Here is a 21970-nt window from a genome sequence, read left to right as displayed (position 1 = left end):
CACCCTGCCCCCTAAGCTCAGGAAGACAACCCCCTTAACACCCAGCCCTGACGTGGTCGGGCTCTCTTATCCCCAGATCGGCAGTAGGAGCCCCCCAGAGCCTGGCTGGGGGCACAGCGGTCCCTCCCTCCCGCTCCTTGCAGGGCTGGCAGTACCTGCCAACAAACACACCCACGCCCAGCGCCCATGTTCTATTTTATCTCCTCCTCCGGCCCTGGCAATCCAAGCAAACTGGAAGCCGCCAACTGGTCCCAAAGAGTAGGGCTGTCACCTCATCCCCAGCCTGTGGCTCTCAGGAAAGCTATTTAAACCCGAGCAGGCCCAGCCCCAGAAGCTGGAGAGGTGGTACATTTTTCAGAAACCAAAAGCTATAATCCGAGGCATAAGCATAGGGCGACTCACCCCCGCCCAAACCCCAACCGTAGGGCCCAGAGCTCTGCCTGTCACATCCCCTGGCGGGACTCGGCTCTCCTAAGACCTCAGACCTAAAGGAACACAGCCCAGGAGGTGAACCCCCAAAGGCACTAGCCTCCGTCTCCCGCAGGTAGGCTGCCCGATGAAGGAGGGCAGCCAGTTAAATGTGAATTTCAGGTAAACAGCAAACAGTTTTTCAGTAGAAGCGTGTCCTGATAATTCCATGGGACACACTTAGGCTAAAAATCATTCACTGTTTCCCTGAAATTCACATTTAACTGAGCGTCCGTTTGTTGTTGTTGTTTCTGGGGCTGCTTGTTTTTGCTCAGTCTGGCAACCATACCCTCAGACCGAGTCCTAGATCTACACTTGGTGCCCAGCTGATGCCTAAATTCTCTTTTCTTGGCCAGTCATCCGGATTTATTTAAACTTATCCACATCAGAATCCTGTTAGGGGGCCATTAAAATACAGATTCCCGGGCCCCACCCATGATGCTATTCCAAGAGGTCTAGAAGGATGTCTGGGGACCTGCATTTTTTCGCAGACTTTCCCAGAAGAGTCTATATCGCACCAGAGGTTTGAGAAGCAGCTGAGACCTAAACCTCGATCCTGCCTTTCTAAGACAACCTTGCAAACAAGACACCAGCCCACTAGTCACCCTCCATCGCCTACCACGCCTGGGATCACTCGGAACGTAAGAAGACAACAAAATACACAAATACGTATTTTCAATCTGTAGACACTCCAGGTGAAGTTCAGGCTGAAGAGATGTGTGAGATCCCAAGCGTTTCAAGCCGCCAGAGTTCTACTCACTATGGGAGGGGATGGGGGGCGAGAGGTGTTACCTGGTACCCACCTACAGTCTTGCTTCTTGCAGTACAGTCCCCTTGGGAGCTGATGTCATCAGGGATTCAGAATAGGCCTGAATGGCCTCCTTATCCTTTGAGCCCTTTTTACTACTACTCCAAAATAAATAGCACTTCTCCTAGAAGATAACCAAGCTAATTTATAGTTGACGTTGCAGCCGAACACACACGGTTTTTACACGGTTCTCCGATTTTCAAAAAGCAGAGGGTGGGGTACAGAGTTCTAGAGTCCAACCACCATTAGTGACTGGAGTTGGCTGAGACCTGGGGAGTGATGGTGTCTTTCACCAAAGACAGAAAGACGAGCATCTTCAGGAAACACACTTGGTCAGACGGGCAAGCTGAGGTGAAAAGGGTTTGTCAGCCTGAAAATTTGAGCCGAATCACGGAGGGGAGATGGGCCGTGCTGGGCAAGGTGGATTGGCCGAGACTCAGAGAGCTGAGCAAGTGGCATTTTAAGTCTCGTGCTCCACTGACTGAGCTAGTGGGTGGCATCTTAAATCGACCAGAAACAGCGACATTTCTGTCTAAAAAAAAATTTTTTTCTTTCAAGAATGACTTGACAAGAAAAACGTCTTTGAAGAGAAATTAAAATACGTTGAGTTTAACCACACGCCATTTTTTTTTTTTTTTTTCTCCCCTATCAGGACAGATACATAAAAACACATAAGGCCTAACCCCTGCTAAACCAAAAAATACATAATGGGATAAATTTCAACGACTGGGCGTCCAGCAAAACCTGCGGGGAGGGGGCCTCAACCATGGTCAGTAGAGACGATGATATTCTCATCGGATTTGGGGGACACGGATGGGGGATGTGAAGCAGGGAAGCTTTCACATTGTTCATCCTCACCGTCTTCCCCCTCCCCCTTCTGACGGACCATTAGGAGAGGCAGAGGGCAGAGGCTGTCTGGTCCAGCCCCTCACCGCTGCTCCCCTGGCCCTCACTCCTGGAAACCCACGGTGATGCTGGCCCCAGGGAGGCATCCACAGGTTGGGGGCTAGGGCTTCTGGCCCCTCTGTCCTCCCAGCATGATTCATCCCAAAAACCCTAGGGAGTTCCCTTCTGCTCTGGCTGGGGCAGTGACAGAGGACCGGGCCCCCAACGTTCACTGGGGGCTCAAAACACCAGAGGCCCCGGTACCCTCACACCAGTGCAAACCTTTTCCCCCAAAGGACTGGGAATTTGGAAGGGAAATCAGGTTAAGGGTCTGAAAGCCCAGGTTAAGAGCCTGGAAAGGTTTGTCCTCGCCCCAGCAAACAAGCAAGTTAAGCGAGCGAGCGTGCGAGCTGCCTCCGAGGAAGAGGAAGAAGAGAAAACGCTGTTGGCCGGAGCTAAAGCGAGAAAGCAGGCGTTGCAGGTGGCCCGAGGGGCAGCAGGGGAGCTGCGCAGCCCCCGACCGAGGCTGAGGCCTGTGGCTCCAGGACAACTCGGGGGGCAGGGGGCACCGGGGGGGGAGGTTCTGGTTCATGGATTCAAAATGGCCTTTCAAGACTCCCTGCCACTGAACAGGGTCCCCTGTCCACCAGGTAGCTGCCCACCGATCCCCGCTGCCCCGGGGGCCTTGCATCCACGGGCCTTGTCACCATGTGACGGCAGTAACTTGCTTAAAGCCCCCTGGTCTCCGGACCTCACATCCTACTCATGTCTGTATCCCCAGAACTGTGCACAGTGACCCCCCCATAAGCTGTGAAGGTGTCAGTGAATGCCATGAATGAATGAATGATGCAAATCAAGAAGGTGTATTTGTTGGAACTTCCCTGGTGGTCCAGTGGTTGAGACTATGCACTTCCACTGCAGAGGGCATGGGTTCGATTCCTATTTGGGGAACTAAGATCCTGCATGCCTCACAACGTGGCCAAAAAAGGGGGGCATTTGTTATTGGCCCCTCTTTTTCCTGCCTCTGAATGGTAGATGCCCCAGGGCTGGCTCTTCAGGGCTCTTCTCCATCCGTGCTCCCTTCCCCAAATACCTGCTCCTATCCTGGTCCAAGCCACCATCCTCGCTCACCTGGGCCTCTTCACTGGTCCCCCTGCTTCCGCTTTCCCATCTGAAGACCAAGCGGCCACACGTTAACTGACCTAGTCACTCCTCTCCTTTACAGCTTCCAACAGCTTCCCGTCACCCCCAGAATCAGTTCCAAGCTGCTCACCCTGCATTACAGGACCAGGCATGACCTACGTCGGCCTCTCAGACGCCACCTCCTCCCCCGCTGCCCCCATGCCCACTCCCCTCCAGCCACCCTGGCCCTGCGGGAGCCTCCAACACACCTCACCCACCCCTGCCTCAGGGCCTTTGCACTGGCCATTCCTCCACCCGGAGCACTCTTTCCCTGACTCTGTGCTGAGCATTCACTTCTAAGCTTAAATTCGACCTCTTCCGAGAAACCTTTTCTGACATTATCTCTATAGTTGTCGCCAACGCCCTGGGATGCTACGGTGTCCAACTTGGTAGCCACATGTGGCCGTTGAGGCTTCGAAAAGGGGCGAGTCCCAGTCAAGACCTGATGTAAATGTAAAATACACACCGGATTCCAAAGACTTAACCAGAAAGAAAATGTAAAAAATTTATATTTTTTATATTGATTACACGTGGACATGGTCATATTGATATTTTGGATATATTCGGGTTAAATAAAAGATATGATTAAAATTAATTCCCTTTTACTTAAGGTGGCTATTAGAAAATTTAAAATCACACACGTGGCTCATGTTGTATTCGTATCAGACAGCACTGCCCTAAGCCCATCACATTTTCTATTATCATCGGTGAAATCATCTCTTCTGTTTATTTACTTGGTTTCCACCTGTCTTTCCAACTAGAATGCCAGTCCCCGCACCCCCCTTCCCCCGGGAGTAGCAACTGCCTTGTTCACTGTCGTATCCCTGTACCTGCCAGAGCCTGAAAGCCAGCAGCTGCTGACTTGAAGAACAAACCATTCAAGTACCAGGTCTCCTGATCCAAAACCACCTGCAGCCCCTCCAAGGGAGGGTCCCCAGGCCTCCCAGAACAGGCAGAGAAGTGGCAACAGAACATGCAAGAGAAGCAAGGATGCGGCAACAGCTCCCCAGCCCAGGCGGAGACCTAGGACTGCCGCCCGAGGCGGGCTGCAGGCTGAAGGTGTCCGTGGGCACAGCAGGAAGGGGCTGCTGGGGGATCTGATCTGAGCCCCTCCTTCCCCCAAGCAGGCAAGCAAGGGGCCACTCGGCCCCGGCCAGGCTCTGGCCACCACCTACTTGGCTCCGGATTTGGTAGACGATGGGGATGAGCAGCAGGACGCAGCCCAGGGCAAGGAGCACGTACTGGGCATAACGCAGCACCTTGGGCATCAACACCAGCTGGGTGTAGAACGTCTGAAGGGTCTCACCCTCCATTGCCCCGCTCTGGCGAAGGAGAAAGACAAACAAGTGGACTGGTGCCACGTACTGTGGGCTGAGGGTGCAGACGCCACCCCACACCACACCCCTCTGTCCCCCAACCCCTTTCCCATCTCAAGCCCACTGGCCAGAGCATGCGATGGATGGAGCCAGCCATGCCTCTTATTTCCTCTGGGGCCACACAACAGGACTACATTTCCCAGACTCCTTGCAGCTAGGCAGGCCCATATGACTTGTTCTGGCCAATGGGATGGGGGCATAGTGATGCTGCAACTTCCACGCCTGGCTCCCATATGATTCTCTCCATCTCTTTCCCAATTTACTGAATGGAAACGGATTCTGAAGATCTCCAAGAGGGCAGGACCAGAAGATGGAAGGAGCCTGGATGTCCCTGAATGTCTGCGTGGAGCAGAGCTCCGCCTGCCCCCCATCAGACTGTGATGTGAGTGGGAAGTGAACTTGACATTTGAAGCCTGTCTGATCCAGCGATTAGCTCACCCTGATTTAAAACGAGCTAAGCCAGAAGGAACCCTGAAAAGCTGGGAGAGAAGAAATTTCAATAAAAAGTTGACACCCTGAAAACCAACTTCCCTTCATCTCAGGAGAAGGGGCCATGTGCGTTAACAAAATTATTTTACACCCTGACCAGGGACTTTACAGTTTCATGCAGCTCCTGTGTTCCTCATCTCGTGTGATCCTTTCAACCCAGTGGGATAACTGACATAAAGTGCTTGGAGAGGGCGAAGTTTCTAACAGATGGTTCTGCGTTACTCAGTCCAGCTCCCCCAGCCTGGCCTCCCCACCACACACAGCCTCCTGCCCCAAATGCCCACATCAACTCCTCACTGAGGCATCAGACACCACGCCCTCGGGTGCCCAGTACCCGGGGAGAGGGAAGCAGCCTTACCTCTCCAAACCACATCAGTGGCAGGATCACCGGCTCGATCTTCCCAGTTTGTCTGGAAATAAGCGAGACCAAGCAAGTGAGAAGTTATGTCAGGGTGTCTTAGATCAGGCAGCTCTGGACCTGTGATCGGAAGCCCCAGGGTCAGGAGGGATTTGACGTTGCAGCAACTTGGTCGGCGTGAGCTTGAGCGATGGGCATCTCCCGACGGGGCGCAACCTGATGACCCAACAATATCTCTTTAAATGAAAACTTCTTACGTGGAGGGGCTGCCAGGGACCTAGCTGATATCCATGTGTTCTTTTTTAGAAACAGAATCCCAATCTTATTCCGGATGGCAATACGCCCAGACAACAAACAACACGGTTTATGCTGATCACTTGCTTTCCTTTGGGGAGTCTGGAATCTGGGTCCGTGCCAAGCAGAAGGCGCCTACGTGACCAGCCCCCAGTAAACACCCTGGGTGCTGAGTTTCTACTGGGCATCTCTGGTAGGGGACATTTCACACGTGTTGTCACAACTTGTCACTGGGGAAATGAAGCGTGTCCTGGTGTGACCCTCCTGGGAGAGGGCTCTAGAAGCCTGTGCCTGGTTTCCCCAGACTTCACCCCGTGAGCCTTTTCCCTTTGCCAATTATGTTTTGAATCCTTTCTCTGTAGTAAATCACAGCCGTGACTATTAACTACGTGCTGGGTCCCCTGAGTCTTCCCAGTGAATCATCAAACCCGAGAGTGGTCTTGGGGACCCCCGACACAGTCAGCTACTAGATAGCTGTGTGACCTTGGCCATGCTGCTTACCCTCTCTGTTCCTCCTCTGTAAAATGGGGATTATAATGGAACTCCTCACAGGGCTCTAGTGAGGACGGAACGCGACACCATGAAAAATACCCAGCATATAAAAAGTGCTCTAGGGGAGTTCCCTGGTGGCCTAGTGGTTAGGATTCTGGGCTTTCACTGCTGTGGCCTGGGTTCAATCCCTGGTCAGGGAAATGAAATCCCACAAGCCGTGTGGCACAGCCAAAAAAAAAAAAAAAAAAAGACATATAGTGCTCGATGTTTATTATTGTTGTCTTGTTGTCAAATGCCTGCAAACAACTGGACAAACAAATATTCTGTAACTTCACCATTCCTGGGTCTGCTTAAAGAAGGCACAGCTGGAGGGGAGCTGGTACTCTCTCAGGGGACAGGCACCAGAGTCAGCACAGAAGGTCAAAATCCTCAATCACAGTTCTCAAAAAGCGCTTGTTCAATAGAGTACTGTGCAGTGAAATGAATTTACACCGTATCACCTACAGAGGAGACACACACGGAGGACGCTCTGGAAATACAATGGCGCATCCCCCTCACTTCAGCCTCTTTAATCTGAGTTTGTAAGAACCGATGTCAATTGAATGCACAGAGTGTGCAACCCTGCTGCCTTTATCTTGTGAGCAAACAGCACAAAAGTTCCTCAGACAAGTCACAGCCAGACAGCTCTGCTTCCGGGCGGGCGGCGGTCTCCAGACATTTCCCACACAGGTTCCTCGACAGCCCTGGGAGATGCTGACAAGCACTGCTGTTGGACCACCGCCCCTGAGACCACCATCCCAGCCCACAGGGGCAGCCAGGCAGCTGTGCGGCCTTGGTTCCGAACAGATGGGAACGCAGAGGCCCGGAGACATCAGGGTGGTGGCTCAGGGCCACCAGCAGGCAGAATCCAGCCACCCAGACAGACTGCTGGCTTGAGCAGCATTTGTCAAAAATCTGAATGAACTCCCAACAGGTGAAATGTGTGCTAACATCCAGATTTTGAAAAATGCATTTGCAAATGCATAGGATGTGGCCACACTGAGTGCGTGGGCCCTGGCGCTGGACAGAGGCTGGCCCTTGGTCCCATCCCCACGGGTTCCACTTAGTCACCTGCCGGCCCTGCACATCCAAGTTAGCAGCCCAGGCGCTGAGGGACGGGAGCCCTGTGGAGCTCACGTCTGGGCAGCAGACACCTAACGCACGCGTGGGGCTGTTTCACCCGCCACAAACGCTTCAGGAACAAACTCTCTGAGCAGCCTCAAAATGTAAAAATGAAAAGCTAGTGGGGGAGTAAGGATGAGCTGCACTGACATGCTCACCAGCTCAGACAAAGTGTTATTCTTTCCAGCTGAGAGGCATCTCACAAAACCAAACAGATGCTCACATTCCTGCAGCCCAGGATCTTTCTGGGGGAATTTTTTTTTAATGAAACTATTTCAAATATGCTAAGAAGTACAGGGGACTTCCCTGGTGGTCCAGAGGTTAAGACTCTGTGCTTCCAAGGCAGGGGACACGGGTTCGATCCCTGGTTGGGGAACTACGATCCCGCATGCCACACAGCGCGACCAAAAAAATTTTTAAAAATAAAGAAGTACAGACCCTGACGTAACGACCAGTGTGCTCCCTCACCCACTCTATCCTAACTCGATGTTATAACAAGAGCTGGCAAGGATGTAGAGACACTGGCACCTCCCACGCTGCTGGTGGGAGTGTAAAATGTCGCAGCCGCCCTGGAAACCAGTCTGGCAGCTCCTGAAACGCTTAAACATAGAGTCACCATATGACCCAGCAATTCTGCTGCAAGGTGTCTACCCAAGAGAAAACACACATCCACACAGAAACTTTAAATATTCAAAGCGGCACTATTCATAATGGCCAAAAAGTAGAAACAACCCAAACGTCCATCAACTGATGAATAAAAACATGGTCTTTCCATGCAATGGAATGTTATTCGGCCATAAAATGGAATGAAGCAGTGACACAGGCCACAACGTGGATGAACCTTGAAAACATCATGTTAAGTGAAAAAAGCCAGACACATATTATATAATTCTATTCACACGATATGGCCAGAATAGGTAAGTCCACAGGAACAGAAAGTAAATTAAGGGTTGCCTGGGGCTGGGGAAATGGGCAGTGACTGCTAAAGGGCGTGGGGTTTCTTTTGAGGGGGTGGATGGAAATGTTTCAAAATTGATTGGGGTGATGCTGCCCAGCTCTGTGAATGTCCTACAAATCACCGAATTGTGCACTTTTAAAGGGTGAGTTTTATACTGTGTGAATTAAATCTTGATAAAGCGGTTACTGAAAACCAACTCCAAAAAAAGAAAAAGAAACCCAGTGCTTAAAGAATTCCTCCCATCAAGTGAACGGTCTCACTTCAGAAGACTGTTTGCTAAGTTTCCACTTACAGACACTTGGTTTTGGCAGGATTTAATTTTTGCTACTCTGTCGAATGGGAGACAGCTTGGATGGAAGAGTCTGGCTAATTTGGGGGACAAATGTCAAGAGAGTACAGGGCAGGGATGTCAGGATGCAGTTTGGGCTCGGCTGAGAGCTAAGACCCCCCTCAGGGGTTCAAGGGGCAGGGACCAGATTCCATATCCCGAAGGACCATCTCTCTCCCCAGATGCCAGGTTCCGAAGGACATGGCCAGAGTCCCGAGTCCCTGATCTCTCAACAGCAAGGCAGCCCGGGGCTCCCAGACCCCACTCACCCGATGCCTTTCACAGACTTAATGTAGAGGCTCAGCTGCAGTTTCACAGAGCAGTTCATGGGGATTCCGGTGACCTGCAGTGACAAGAGCAGTGAGGGGCCCGGCTTCCCTGGAGCCCTGGGGACCCCTTCAAATGGCCCTCTCCCTGGTCACGCTCAAGAGGGTACGTATCCCAAATGAACTGCCCATCCGATGGGGCTTCCGCTACCCATTCAAAGCCCTGATGGGTAAACACATGTTCCCCAAATGGCTCTGATGTCCACGACCTCGAGGGATCCCCTCTGGTGAGCCAGCCTCGCTCTGGATGGAAAAAGAACTAACCCTTTCCATCTGTTCTCTTGCATAATGCATCCCCCAGTGCAGAAGGACGTTTCCCAGTCATCGCCCCTCCCTCCAGCCTCCAAATAAAATAAAATAGATTTACATGTTAATAAAGTCACTATCTTCTCCATTCACCCCCCCATTCCCTCCCCACCAGCGTCTCAAAGAGAAAGTCTGCAGGGAGCTGGCTCGGCCCCTAGTGCCTCTGCAATACACCTCCACCTGACCTCCATTTCAACAGAGCTGGCCTCAGGCTCGTGCCAAGGGCAGGCGACGCTATTTTACAGAGAGCCCAGTGATATTTTGCGTTCTTTACTTGGAGATTTTTCTTTTCTTTGGCTGCACTGCACAGCTTGCGGGATCTTAGTTCCCCGACCAGGGATCGAACCCGCGCCCCCTGCTGTGGAAGCGCAGAGTCCTAACCACTGGACAGCCAGAGAATTCCCTATTCAGAGACATTTTTAATTTCCGATTTGAGGTCCTGATAGAAAGCTTCCTTTGTGCAGGAATTTTTTTTTATGAGTTTTTTTTTTTTAAGTAGTAAGTCAATAACACAAAAAGTGACACACATATAGGACCAAAACCAGGAAGGTGCTTCCAGAATGATGTCAGGAAATGAGAGTGGAAAGGAACCTAGGTTTGAGGACAGACTGCTGCTTCTTAGCTGAGACTCTTCTCATCTGGAAAGTGGAGACAACTCTGCCCACCTCACAGGGTTTCTGCAAGGGCAAAATAAGGGATGCAAGACAGCCACACTCAGAGCTATAAACGCTGTGCTGTTATCACATACACCAGTGGGAGAGGGCATTATCTTCCAATACAGCCTGGCATCCTGAGGTCCTTTGGGACCCCAGGGGCACAGAGCAACTGGCCAAAGGCCATGCTCCCAGGACGGGGGAGAGTTTGAACTTGAGAACCCGGTGGGATGGGAGTGAGATCACCCGTGTGCAAAAGAGCCAGCAGGGGTGAGGCTGCCCTGCTAGCAAGGCTGTCCCTGGCTGGTGTCTGCGATCCTGGATTTCAGGAGGGCTCCCACCTCTCCCTGACAGATAAGAAGGGCTCACTGTACCAGGACAGTTTGTACAAACACTGTGGTTTATGCTGACACCTGATTTCCTTTGGGAGTCCGGAATTTCGGTCTGTGCCAGGTAGACAGCGCCTATATGACCAGTCCCAGTAAGAATCCTGGGCACTGAGTCTCTACTGGGCGTCCCTGGTAGAGGACACCTCACTCGGGGAATGAAGGGTGTCCTGTGTGACCCCTGCCCTGGGAGAGGGCTCTGGGAGCCTGTGCCTGGTTCCCCCAGACTTCACCCCGTGCGCCTTTCCCTTTGCTGACTGTGCCTTGTGTCTTTCACTGCAATTCATCACTGCTGTGGGTACCACCATATGCTGGGTCCTGGGAGTCCTCCTAGCAAATCCTCCAACTTGGGGGTGATCTTGGAGACCCGACACATCCTGCTTTCTAGACTCTACATTCTGGGGTCTCCACTCAGGCCACTTCCTTCTCCAGGAAATGTGTCTCTTTCCTTCCTTGACTGTCCAGCCCCCTCTTCTTGGGCAAAGCCCCGCCTGTCCCCCACCACCCCGCAATCTCAGAACAGAAACTTGGACCCGTGAGCCCACGTCTGTCACCACACACACACACACACACACACACACACACACACACACACACCCCGGTTTCAGGAGCAGGAAAGAAGGCACCAGAGAAGCCGCTTCCAGCAGGCATTCTGTTTTCCGGGCTAATGAGATCAGAAAGCAGCAAATCGACCCCATGACCATCCTCCCCAAATCGACAACAAAATCCAAGGCCACTTCCTCTCCCCGTCTGCCCCTGACCTGAAATGAGTAGAAGTCTACTTCTGCATCAGCTGATGTGCTGCTGCAAAACAGCTGTTTGCATTTCTCCAGCCTCCCAAACTTAACTGTTTCTCTCTCAATGTGGGGAAAAAACAAGAAAATCCACGCAGCACAATGCAAGTCACCAGTGACAACAGAGAAAAGATCTTGCTCTTGCTGGAATACCCAGAAGCCAGCAGAGAGAGAGAAAGAGAGAGAGAGAGAGAGAGAGAGAGAAGCAGTGAAGTGGATGAACTAAAAGAGAAAGTGGAAAACCATTTGTTAGCTTTATAATAAAAGCCTTTTAAAAACTGGTTAAAAGTTTAAGACAGTATGGAAAAGCCTTAACACAACTAACAATAAAGGATGGATTTAACATAGAGCACGCAATAGATTCCTATTAATAAATTACTATCAACTTAATTCATTAATACCCACTTAATTAACTACATATTAATACAGGACAGAACGTAGTGGGCATTAAAACAACTGTTCGTACAGCCAATATTTTAAATAACTGTCAATGGAGTATACCCTTTAAAAATTGTGAATCACTACATTACACACCTGTCACTTGTATAATATTGTACGTCAACTATACTTCAATTTTTAAAAAAAGGCTACATACTCTGCGGTTCCAACTATATGACGTTCTGGAAAAGGCAAAACTACAGAGACGGTAAAAGGTCAGTCACTGCCAAAGGTTGGATGGGAGTGAAGGTAGGAGGGGGATAAGTGGGTGGAACACACGGGATTTTTAAGGCAGCGAAACCATTCTGCAGGAGACTGTAATGGTGGATACAGGTCACGATGCATTTGTCAAAACCCATAAACCTGATGGACACAGAATGAAGCCTAATGTAAGCTATGGACTATAGTTAATAATAATGTTCCTTCATCGACTGCGACAAATTTCGTGCCAGGGGAAAACGACGTCTGGGAACTCTCTGTATTTTCTGCTCAGTTTTTCTGTAGGCCTAAAACTATTCTAAAAACCAAAGTAAGGACTTCCCTAGAGGTCCAGTGGTTAAGAATCAGCACTTCCACTGCAGGGGGTGCCGGTTCGATCTCTGGTCGGGGAACTAAGATCCCATGTGCCGCATGGTACGGCCAAACAAACAAAAATGAAAGTATATTAATTTTTTTAAAAAACAGACATATGGGGCTTCCCTGGTGGCGCAGTGGTTGAGAGTCCGCCTGCCGATGCAGGGGATGCGGGTTCGTGCCCTGGTCCGGGAAGATCCCACGTGCCGCGGAGCGGCTGGGCCCGTGAGCCATGGCCGCTGAGCCTGCGCGTCTGGAGCCTGTGCTCCGCAACGGGAGAGGTCACAACAGTGAGAGGCCCGCGTACCGCAAAAAAAAAAAAAACAAAGAAGACCTATGTTTGAATTCGGCCTCATCCCTTACTCACTCTCAAGCACTAATATCTCAGTAAATCAAACCCATATTTACTGAGATACTAGTACTTCTGTGGTAACTACTAGAATCCAAGCGATTAACAAGACAGAACAGACCTTTCCCTTATGGAGCCAAGAATCCCATTTACTAGCTGTAGCACTTAACTATTTGGGCTACAGTTTCCCCATCTGTAAAATGGGAATAGCAATGCCCACCTCTCAGATTATTGTGAAAATTAAATGAGTTGGTGTGGGTGGAAGCATCTAGAATTATACCTGTAGCATAATGAGCATTCTATAAATATTTGGTGAATGTGAAGTGTGTGCAGTCATAGCTGACTTCACTAGCTGGATTTTTATTTATTTTATTTTATTTTATTTTGTTTATTTTTTTAATTTGGCCGAGCCGCACAGCTTGCGGGATTTTAGTTCCCCGACCAGGGATTGAACCCGTGCCCTCGGCAGTGAAAGCACGGAGTCCTAACCACTGGACCGCCAGGAAAGGCTCAGCCTGGATTTTTAGTGAAAAAAAAAAAGAGAGAGAGAGCTAGAAGGTGGAGTGCTGGGGGCTGGGGATTGAGTCAGCGGCTTAGAAAATCTGAGGAGTACCAAGGAAAACGGCAGGGAACAGCACCGGGTAGAAGAGCTTCCAAAAAGGCCTGTGGGGGAGACCACAAATGTCCACTCAGGAAACAGAAACCCACAGAATTTATTTAATCAATGATAAAAAGCCACCGAGTCCAAATGGGCAAATTTCCAGGGAACGGAGGCACTAAGAAAAGAAGCAACTGGGTAAAAACATGCCCACGGGAGGGCCACACGTACAGGTCTGATACCCTCCTGGTCCCTGTTCGCAGACAAAACAACACACAGGACAAATTCCCCAGAACCCAGTTTATCCACAAGATGTTCCAGGCTCTTGTCCGCACCTAAAGATCTTTACGGTATGCTGGCGCAGCCAGAGGGCTGCCTCTGGCTAATTTGCAGGCTGATAATTCCTAATTAATTTACTTTCTTATAATCCTTTTATAGAGACAATTTCCTTATAAAGAGATAAAGTCCTTGCACTATGAAGTCGGGGCAAAATTTGAAGGCTTGATAGCCTAGAAGCTATCACTGCCGAAGAAATCCAGGCTTCCCATCACCCCCACACTGGAACATTTTGGTGCCTAGTGGGGAGAGGAGAAAGCCAGGTGTGCACCAAACAGAAATCCCCGCGCCCACCCACAGGCTGACAGGCAGGGGCTCACCGGGTGGACGTCCAGGAACAAGGAATGCTCTTCTGGGTTAGGGTGGAGGCCAGACACTGCCTCTGCCAGGACTGGGTCAGCGTTGTAGAAGTGAGGATGGGAGAGAAATAAGGGTGCGTCTAGAAGGCAGAGGGGCAGAGAGGGGATGTCAGACAAAGGCAGCATGTTGGCACATCCAGAGACCTGCCCCTGTCACACCCTGAGCTGGGCAAGGGGATGCGTAGGTGATGAAACACAGCCACTGCCTGCAGTGCACCCCCCTCATGATGATGACAAGATGCAAACAACAATAACTAGACAGAGAGAATTCGTTCAGTCTGCAAATGTTTACCAAGCGCCCAAGAGGCACCAGGAACCGGAACCCACCCAGCAGGGGACAAGCTCGGTGCCACAGGAAGGGTAACATAGGAGCTGCTGCTTCTGCCAGGAGACATCAAAGGAAGGAGAAGAAGCCGGCTCAAAGATGCCAGACAGAGAAGGTGAGGGAATGGCGTCCCAGGTGGAAGGGATGGCAGAAGCCAAGGCAGGGAGGTGGGAAATGCGCCGTGCATGTGGAGCAGACGGCGCCCGGAGGGGAATGACGGCAGCTGAGGACAGAAAGACTCGGACTTGGGTGAGAGGAGGGGCATCTGGACCGCCAAGCCAAGCAGCCCGGACTGTCTTCTGCAGGCGACACGGCAATGATCAGAGACGCTCAGGTGTGCACACCTGCAGCCAGGTCTCCCTAACGTCCACGGGAGGGGAGAAGACACACCTGTTTTGCTCCTTCTCTCCCAGCAGCTGGTCTGTGGGAGGGACACCAACGTGTGAGAACAGGGACTGACCTGGGTCCCTCTGAGTGGGAAATTCACACCCAGACACCCGAGGCTGAAGCTGTCCATCAACTGACCAAGCGAGGCAAACGCCAATGCATGCTCGTGTGCTCAGGACAACACACAACAGGCCTGACGGACAACAAGTCAACGGGGAAAAGAATAAGCCTCTCTCAAAACTGACGAGGATCAAGAACCGGCACATCAGAGACAGAACGCAGACTGGCGGTGACAGGGGCCGGGGCAGAGAGATGGGGAGTGAGTGTAAATGGGTACGGGGTCTCCTTTTGGGTTGATGAGAATGTTCTGGAACTAGATTGTGGTGGTGGCTGCACAACGTTTTGAATGTATTAAATGTCACTGAATTGTGCACTTTAAAATGGCTAATTGCGGGGCTGCCCTGGTGGCGCAGTGGTTGAGAGTCCGCCTGCCGATGCAGGGGACACGGGTTCGTGCCCCGGTCCGGGAGGATCCCGCGTGCCGCGGAGCGGCTGGGCCCGTGAGCCATGGCCGCTGAGCCTGTGCGTCCGGAGCCTGTGCTCCGCAGCGGGAGAGGCCACGGCAGTGAGAGGCCCGCGTACCGCAAAAAAAAAAAAGGCTAATTGCGGATTAGCGAACTTCACCTCGATACGGAAAAAAAGAAAGAAAAAACAAACAAAACTCACAAGGTCTTCTTCCCTAAAACCAGCAGCCCGTCTGCTGCCAGCCAGGTGACCCGCATTCCTGTTTCTGTGTGTCTGGCAACCTCAAATGTCTAGATTCTTTCTGCGTTTCTTAGCAAAGCCAAGCACTGGTTTGGAATAAAAGCTGAGATTTAACCGCTGTCTGACTTCATTTTTCCCAGAGTCCTTTTACATTCATTGCCTTAATGCTTCTCAACATTAATGTATTCATCCTAGTACCTCTTTGATGTGTTGCCATATTCAGCTACCCCCTGCCCTGTTACACAATGTGCTTCTCTGAAGCAACTGCTATTGCTCTACATAAACAGCTATATTTTCAAGGACGAGCTTGCTATCTGCGGCATAACTGGCAAACACTTGCCAGAATCAGAAAATAAATATAGGAATAAATACAATGCGGATGAATGAATGTTGCAGATTCTAACGAGAGACTGTTACCTACGTGAGACTTGGACCCTGAGACTTTCTCTTTCTCTGTCAAAAAGAAAGACAGACGAGTGTTAGACAGGTACTTTCTTCTGGAAGTGATCAGAAGGACAGAGAGAGAATGGAAAGCAGAAGACCTCTCTCACCACGTAAGTCAATGTTATATAAAGCTACGTCTTTGGATCTTTGAAGTCTTGGGCACCACCAGGGACAATGTTTCACAATTTGGAAAACGCTGTTTCCCATTCTCCCCTCTCACTGTGAAAGGAGATCAACAGAGCAAACACAAGGACCGCCCCCCTCCCTCGGTAAGGGAAGCAGTCACCGAGCCAGGCCCTTGAAGGCGGCGCATCTCAGACAAGGTCCATCCTGCCTCCAAGGCCAGGGTGGCAGGGTTGGGGGGAGACTGACACGGGCTGGACCAACTTGCCGTCACCTTCCCTTGCTTCAGCTTGCTTGGTTGTTTTTTTTATTAATTAATTTATTTTTTTTTTGGCTGTGTTGGGTCTTTGTTTCTGTGCAAGGGCTTTCTCTAGTTGCGGCAAGCGCGGGCCCCTCACTGTCGCGGCCTCTCTTGTTGCGGAGCACAGGCTCCAGACGCGCAGGCTCAGTAGTTGTGGCTCACGGGCCTAGTTGCTCCGCGGCATGTGGGATCTTCCCAGACCAGGGCTCGAACCCGTGTCCCCTGCATCAGCAGGCAGATTCTCAACCACTGCGACACCAGGGGAGCCCAACTTGCTTGGTGTTTTAATAGCATGCATGCATGTACGTGTTTCTTTCTATTTTATTTCCAAACAGACTGAGAGACAACACCCAAGTAATAAATGGTAATTCATTTATAGCTTTATGGCGCATCTAAGCAGACCTAATGGCCCGGGATCACCACAGATTAAGGGCCTCCACTGAGCAAGCCTCAGGACCCTACACAGCACAGAGGTTGGAGGAGGAAGAGTTCTCTGGGTCCGAGAACTACTCAAGGCCCAGCAAGGGAAATGCCACAGAAATACAGACACAGGTGCACCCAAAGACACGTATGAGAGAAAGTTCTTAGCAGCGCTGGGGTAACTGTCCACAAGCAGAACCCCGTCGGATGCCCATGAAGAGCAAAAGAGGTAAGGAAATGGAGGTGTGGTCCCACCGTGGAATACTATATAGCAAGGAAGAGGGCACCCACGACCACGGGGACAGACCTCACCAATGCAAAAGTGGGCGAAAGAGGACATAAGTAGAGAAGAAGGAATATATGCTGTAGGATTCCGCTCACATAAACACCAAAGGCAAGCAAAGCTGTGCTGCCAGCAGTCAGGCCAGTGACGGCGGGGGGGAGGTCACTCCTGTCCTCTTTCCCCATCACTTGGTGGAATCTCAAAGTGCACGTGTCAGTTGGGCCTCTCCCTGTATATACGTCTATTTCAGCGTAAAAGAAGACTTTTTATTTGCATAATACATACATAATTCCCTTGCACTTCTGAAGTTCTCTAGGCACGTGTGCTAAGATGAGGCCGTGCGATGTTCATCCCTAGCCCTTGGCAGTGGGTGGCTATGTAGTTTCTGCCTGTCCAGCACCCACTCTTTCTCCTGGAACCTATACGCCGAGAAAGCCCCTCCCCTATTTTCAGCCGCCTGTCATGTGGGTGCTGGCCCCACCCACTGGAGCCAGGGGCTGAGCATGTGACACAGCCTGGCCCATCAGCATAGGCCACCCTTGGCCACTTACTGGTTCACAGCTGGTCGTGTGATGCAAGCCAGCCCAATCAGAGCAAACTCTAGAACTTTTGCTGGAGTGAGGAGGAGCCAGTTGTCCCGTTTCTGCAGGACCCAGAGCTGGGAGGAGGTGAGCCTGGAGGCGGGAGGGGAGAGCCTGCCTCGTAACAAAGCGGTCTGGAGGAAAGCTGAGCTGGCGCATGGCGAAAGGCGGCTTCGGACAACAGCTGAGCTCTAGAGCTACGCCTAATGCAAAGGTGAACCGAGAAGCACCCTTTTAGGCCTAATCAGGCTGGTGTAGCACCTGCCACTTCCCACGGCAACCGTGTAGCACACAGCCCACCAGGTGTCTGCACTGTCAGCCCACCTACAAGCAGAAGTTCCTGTAAACACCAGTGAAGAAAGAATGAAGCGAACAGGGAACAAGGGCAGGTGGGCCAGAAGAGGGCACGACAGAGGTGGGCACTTCCAGGCCCCAGCTCCACACCCTTCACCCACGGAGCACCTCACTGCCTGAACTTGGGGAAACCATCCAACCTGATGGCAGTCCTTCCTCTCAACCCTGCAGCAAACTACCCCTCCCAAATTCCCATCTCCAGCTGGAAATGTGGTTCCAACCAAACGGGCCGCAGAAGGCGAGACCTCGGAAGATAAGGCGTGGCTCCTTGTCCTACCAGCTAGGGTGTCACACCCTAGCCTCGAGCCTCAATTCCCTCAGTGCAAGGTACACCCACACATCCATACGTTCCCATACCGTGTGAGCACCCACTACATACTGGGCCCAATTCTAGAAGCTAAGGACAGAGTCCTGCGTGGAGTATTTACAAACCAATACAGGAGACAGACAATAAGTGAAATAAAAGACACACTCAGTGATTTCGGGGACAATCAAGGGTGAAACGACAGGAGCAGCTGGGAGGCGGGGCAGGGGGGCAACTTCAGGATGGAAATCAGAGAGCAGGCCTCCTGGAGGAGGTGGCATTTGAACAGACCAGAAGCGGGTAAGGGAATGATTCACACAGATCTACAGCAGCCTGGGGAACAGCTGATGCAAAGGCCCTGAGGCAGGACCAAACGAGCTATATCCTAGAAACAGGGAGAAGGGGCGGGGCTGAAGAACATCAGTGGGGAAAGTACGGGAAGAAATGACATTAGAGAGACTGGCAGAGGCCAGATCCCGACGGCACTGGGGCCTCTGTAGGGATTTTGCTCTACACGCACGGGGCGCTAGTAGACATTTCAAGCAAAGGACTGGGTGGCAATCCGAGATTTTGAAAGGTCCCCTGGGCTGCTTGCTGGAACAGTGTCCAACAGAACTTTCTACGATGATGAAAATGTTCTCTTTTTTCACTGTATGTCCCACAGGGCAGTCACTAGGCACGTGTGGGTGGAAATCATTTGAAATGTGGCCAGTGCAAGGAACGCACTGCCTTTTTAATTTGATTTCATTCAAACCAATTTCAATTTATCTTTTTTTTTGGGGGGGGGGCGGGGGTGCCGCACTGTGCAGCCTGCAGGATCTTAGTTCCCCGACCAGGGATTGAACCTGTGCTCCCCGCGGTGGAAGCGCAGTCTTAACCACTGGCCCGCCAGGGCAGTCCCCGATTTCAATTTAAATAACCACACGAGGCCAGCGGTGACCGCACTGGACAGTCTGGGAAACGGATGGTACACGGGGCGGCCACAATGCAAGAGGAGGGCCAGCTAAAGGGCCCTGGACCACGAGGCGGCGGGGGAACGGAAGAAAGCAAGGATGCAGGCAGGGCGCACGGGGCTTGCTGGCGACCTGGATGAGGGTTGGGAGAGGGAAATCGAGCTGACATCCGAGTGTCCAAATTGAGCATGTGAGGCGGGGCCGTCTCGGGGACTGGCACACAGCTGGAAAACACTGACGATGTCAGAGGACAGTGTGCCAGCGCCAGGGGCCGCATCCAAGCCCAGAACTGCAGAACAAGAGTTCACGGAACCATCAGGCTGCTGCCAGCTTCCTTCCCTCCCCAGGTGGGGTGGAAGGTCCTCCCCATGAAGCCTGCCTCTCAAGCCACCTATCACGACCTGGGAGGCAGAACGATGCCCTTCCCAAAGATGTCCGCACCCTCATCCCCGGGACCTGTGAATAAGTTAGGTTACACGACAAAGGGAATGAGGTCGCAGGAGGAATGAAGGCTGCTAATCCGCTAAAAATAGAGAGCAGTGGCCTAGATTATCCAGGTGGGCCTGATATAGTCTCCAGGGCGCTTAAAACTGGACAAGGGAAGCAGAAGAGCTTCAGAAAAAGAGATGTGACCACAGGAGTGGGATCAAAGACTTGTGATGTTGCTGGTTTTGCAGACAGAGGAAGGGAAACCTGAGCAAGGGATTCTAGGGGCTTCTAGAAGCTGGGAAAGGCAAGAGAAACGGAGAGTCCCCGTCAACCTCCAGAAAGGAACGCAGCCCGCTGACACCTGGATCTTAGCCCGGAGAGGCCTGTGTCCGACCCCTAAACTACGGAGCTGCTTAAGATCATAAACTTGTGCTGTTCTAGGCCACCAGGTTTGTGGGAATTTATTACGACAGCAACCGATATACCCAAAACGTATTTTTTTTTTCTGGTTATCCTTCTGCTGCCCTATTTATCTCCAGCCTAATGGGATTATCAAGAGTATGGAGGCCATGGCGTAAACAGACAGATAAGCCCCTCATCACGGGCCACACCCTCCCGCCCTCCCGTGGGGAATGACACATACTGAACCTGCAGGTGCTGACATTCTGAATTCCGGACTCCCGGCACGGGCAGAAGCCCTCATTGGGCGGGTAGACGGACCCGTTGGCAAATAAGGTGTTGGGAGCCACGAAGCGAAAGGTGGGGATGCCTTCGAACACCCCCTGCTCCTTGTAGATGAGCTTCATGGACCTGCGGGGACAAACGATGGAGGATGACACCCCAGAATGAGGTGGCTGGAAGTGGGTGGCCCGAGTTGAGCCACGCCCCACGGGCACGGCCACCCCCCGGGTCCCAGCAGCCGCCGTCTCTCGCCCGGCGAATTGCAACGACCTCCCTTATGGGTCTCCCTGCCTCCCCCGCCTACGCCAATCCATTCTCCGCAAGCAGACGGAGCTTTAAAACAAGGTCAGACTATATCGCGACCCCACTTACAACTGCAATTGCTTCCAGTCTAATCTAGAATAAGATCTAATGTCCTCACCATGGCCCACAAGCTTGTAGAGGGTCCAGCCCCTGCCTACCTGTACTGCACCCCACAGGTGGTATTCCTCCCACATGCTCCATCCTGCCCCAGGGCCTTTGTATCTGCTACTCCTGGTGCCTGGAACGTTCCTCCCTCATCCCCACATCAGACCTCAGTTCTTCACTCAGGTCACGGTGCGGCTGTCAGCTCCGTAGGCAGCAGCAACGTGGCCGACACCCTATTCCCTCTTCTGCTCACCCTGCCGTATTTCTCAAAGGCACGTCTAACCTTGAACATGGGCTGTGGATCAGAACTGCTCCACCCGTGCTGTCCACAGGGGCCACTCAGCACACGTGGCCTTAGAGCCCTTGAAACAGGGCCTGTCCAAGTCAGGATGCAGCTCTACGTGTCAAATGCACTCCACATTTCTATGACTTGATACCCCCAAACAATGGAAAACAGCTCTTCAATATTTTACATCTGTTTACACATTGTGAAATGATACCATTTTGGATCTCCTGGGTCCAACAAAACATCATTAAAATTAATTTCACCTATTTCTCGCTACTCTTCTTTAATGCAGCCACTAGAAAGTTTTAAACTGCAGATGGGACTTGAATTATATTTTTATTGGAGACTGCTGGCTTAGACAATAGTATCACGTCAATGCTAAATTTCCTCATTTTGGTGACATGATGGGGTTATGTAAGAAAATGTCATTTTTAGAAAACACCCACTGAAGTATTTAGGCGTCCAATGTACTCTCAAAGGGTCCAGGAAAAATATACAGAAGGAGAGAGAGAGAAAGAGAGAAGTGTGGGATGAGGATAAAGCAGAAGGGGCCAAAGAGAAACCACTGGGAAATTGGGGAAGTCGATGCGGAGAAAGTTGCACATTCTCGCAACTTTCCTCTAGGTTGAAATTCCTAATTTTAAGAAGTGAACACACACACAGCAAAAGCGCCTCCGCTCTCTGACGCTCCCCTGGGGTGCGTGGGCCTGAGTCCCCCGCCAGGACATGACTCCCAGGGAACCATCTTGTCTCTGCGGGAACCCCAGTGTCTCGCACAGACAGGGCTCCATCAGGGTTTGCTGGGGGTGGGTCAGAGTTCACATCAGTGAGATCCCAAGCAAAGGGTTTTTCCAGAGTGGCCTGAACAGAGAAGCCGAGGACAGGACAGCACCCAGAGAAGAGCTCTAGGAGCCACTGTCTCTTCTCACCCCTCGGCCGGGGCCACCGCCATTGTTCAGCCCCAAGCTGACCTCCGAGGCTGCTACTCTGGAGACTGGAGGGGCTGCAG

General features: G+C 51.6%; 1 protein-coding gene across 3 annotated transcripts in view; it reads right to left on the bottom strand.

Annotated features, from left to right (window-relative positions):
- SCARB1 (scavenger receptor class B member 1) overlaps window positions 1-21970 on the bottom strand; it is a 79194-nt gene that overhangs the window by 3403 nt on the left and 53821 nt on the right. For 2 of the 3 annotated variants that reach the window (XM_060027887.2, XM_060027886.1), the window contains exons 7-12: window positions 20230-20396; window positions 13879-13997; window positions 9069-9142; window positions 5567-5618; window positions 4519-4665; window positions 1272-1400 (exon numbers count right to left, since the gene is read on the bottom strand). In XM_060027887.2, coding sequence (XP_059883870.1) covers window positions 1272-1400; window positions 4519-4665; window positions 5567-5618; window positions 9069-9142; window positions 13879-13997; window positions 20230-20396 — 688 coding nt within the window. The remainder of the gene's footprint in view (window positions 1-1271; window positions 1401-4518; window positions 4666-5566; window positions 5619-9068; window positions 9143-13878; window positions 13998-20229; window positions 20397-21970) is intronic. The other variant, XM_060027885.1, reaches the window with a different exon arrangement.

This window comes from Delphinus delphis, chromosome 13, assembly GCF_949987515.2.
Source record: "Delphinus delphis chromosome 13, mDelDel1.2, whole genome shotgun sequence".
NCBI lineage: Eukaryota > Metazoa > Chordata > Mammalia > Artiodactyla > Delphinidae > Delphinus > Delphinus delphis.
The sequence above is the reverse complement of the archived record's forward strand: the minus strand, read 5'-3'. Positions and strand labels throughout refer to the sequence as shown.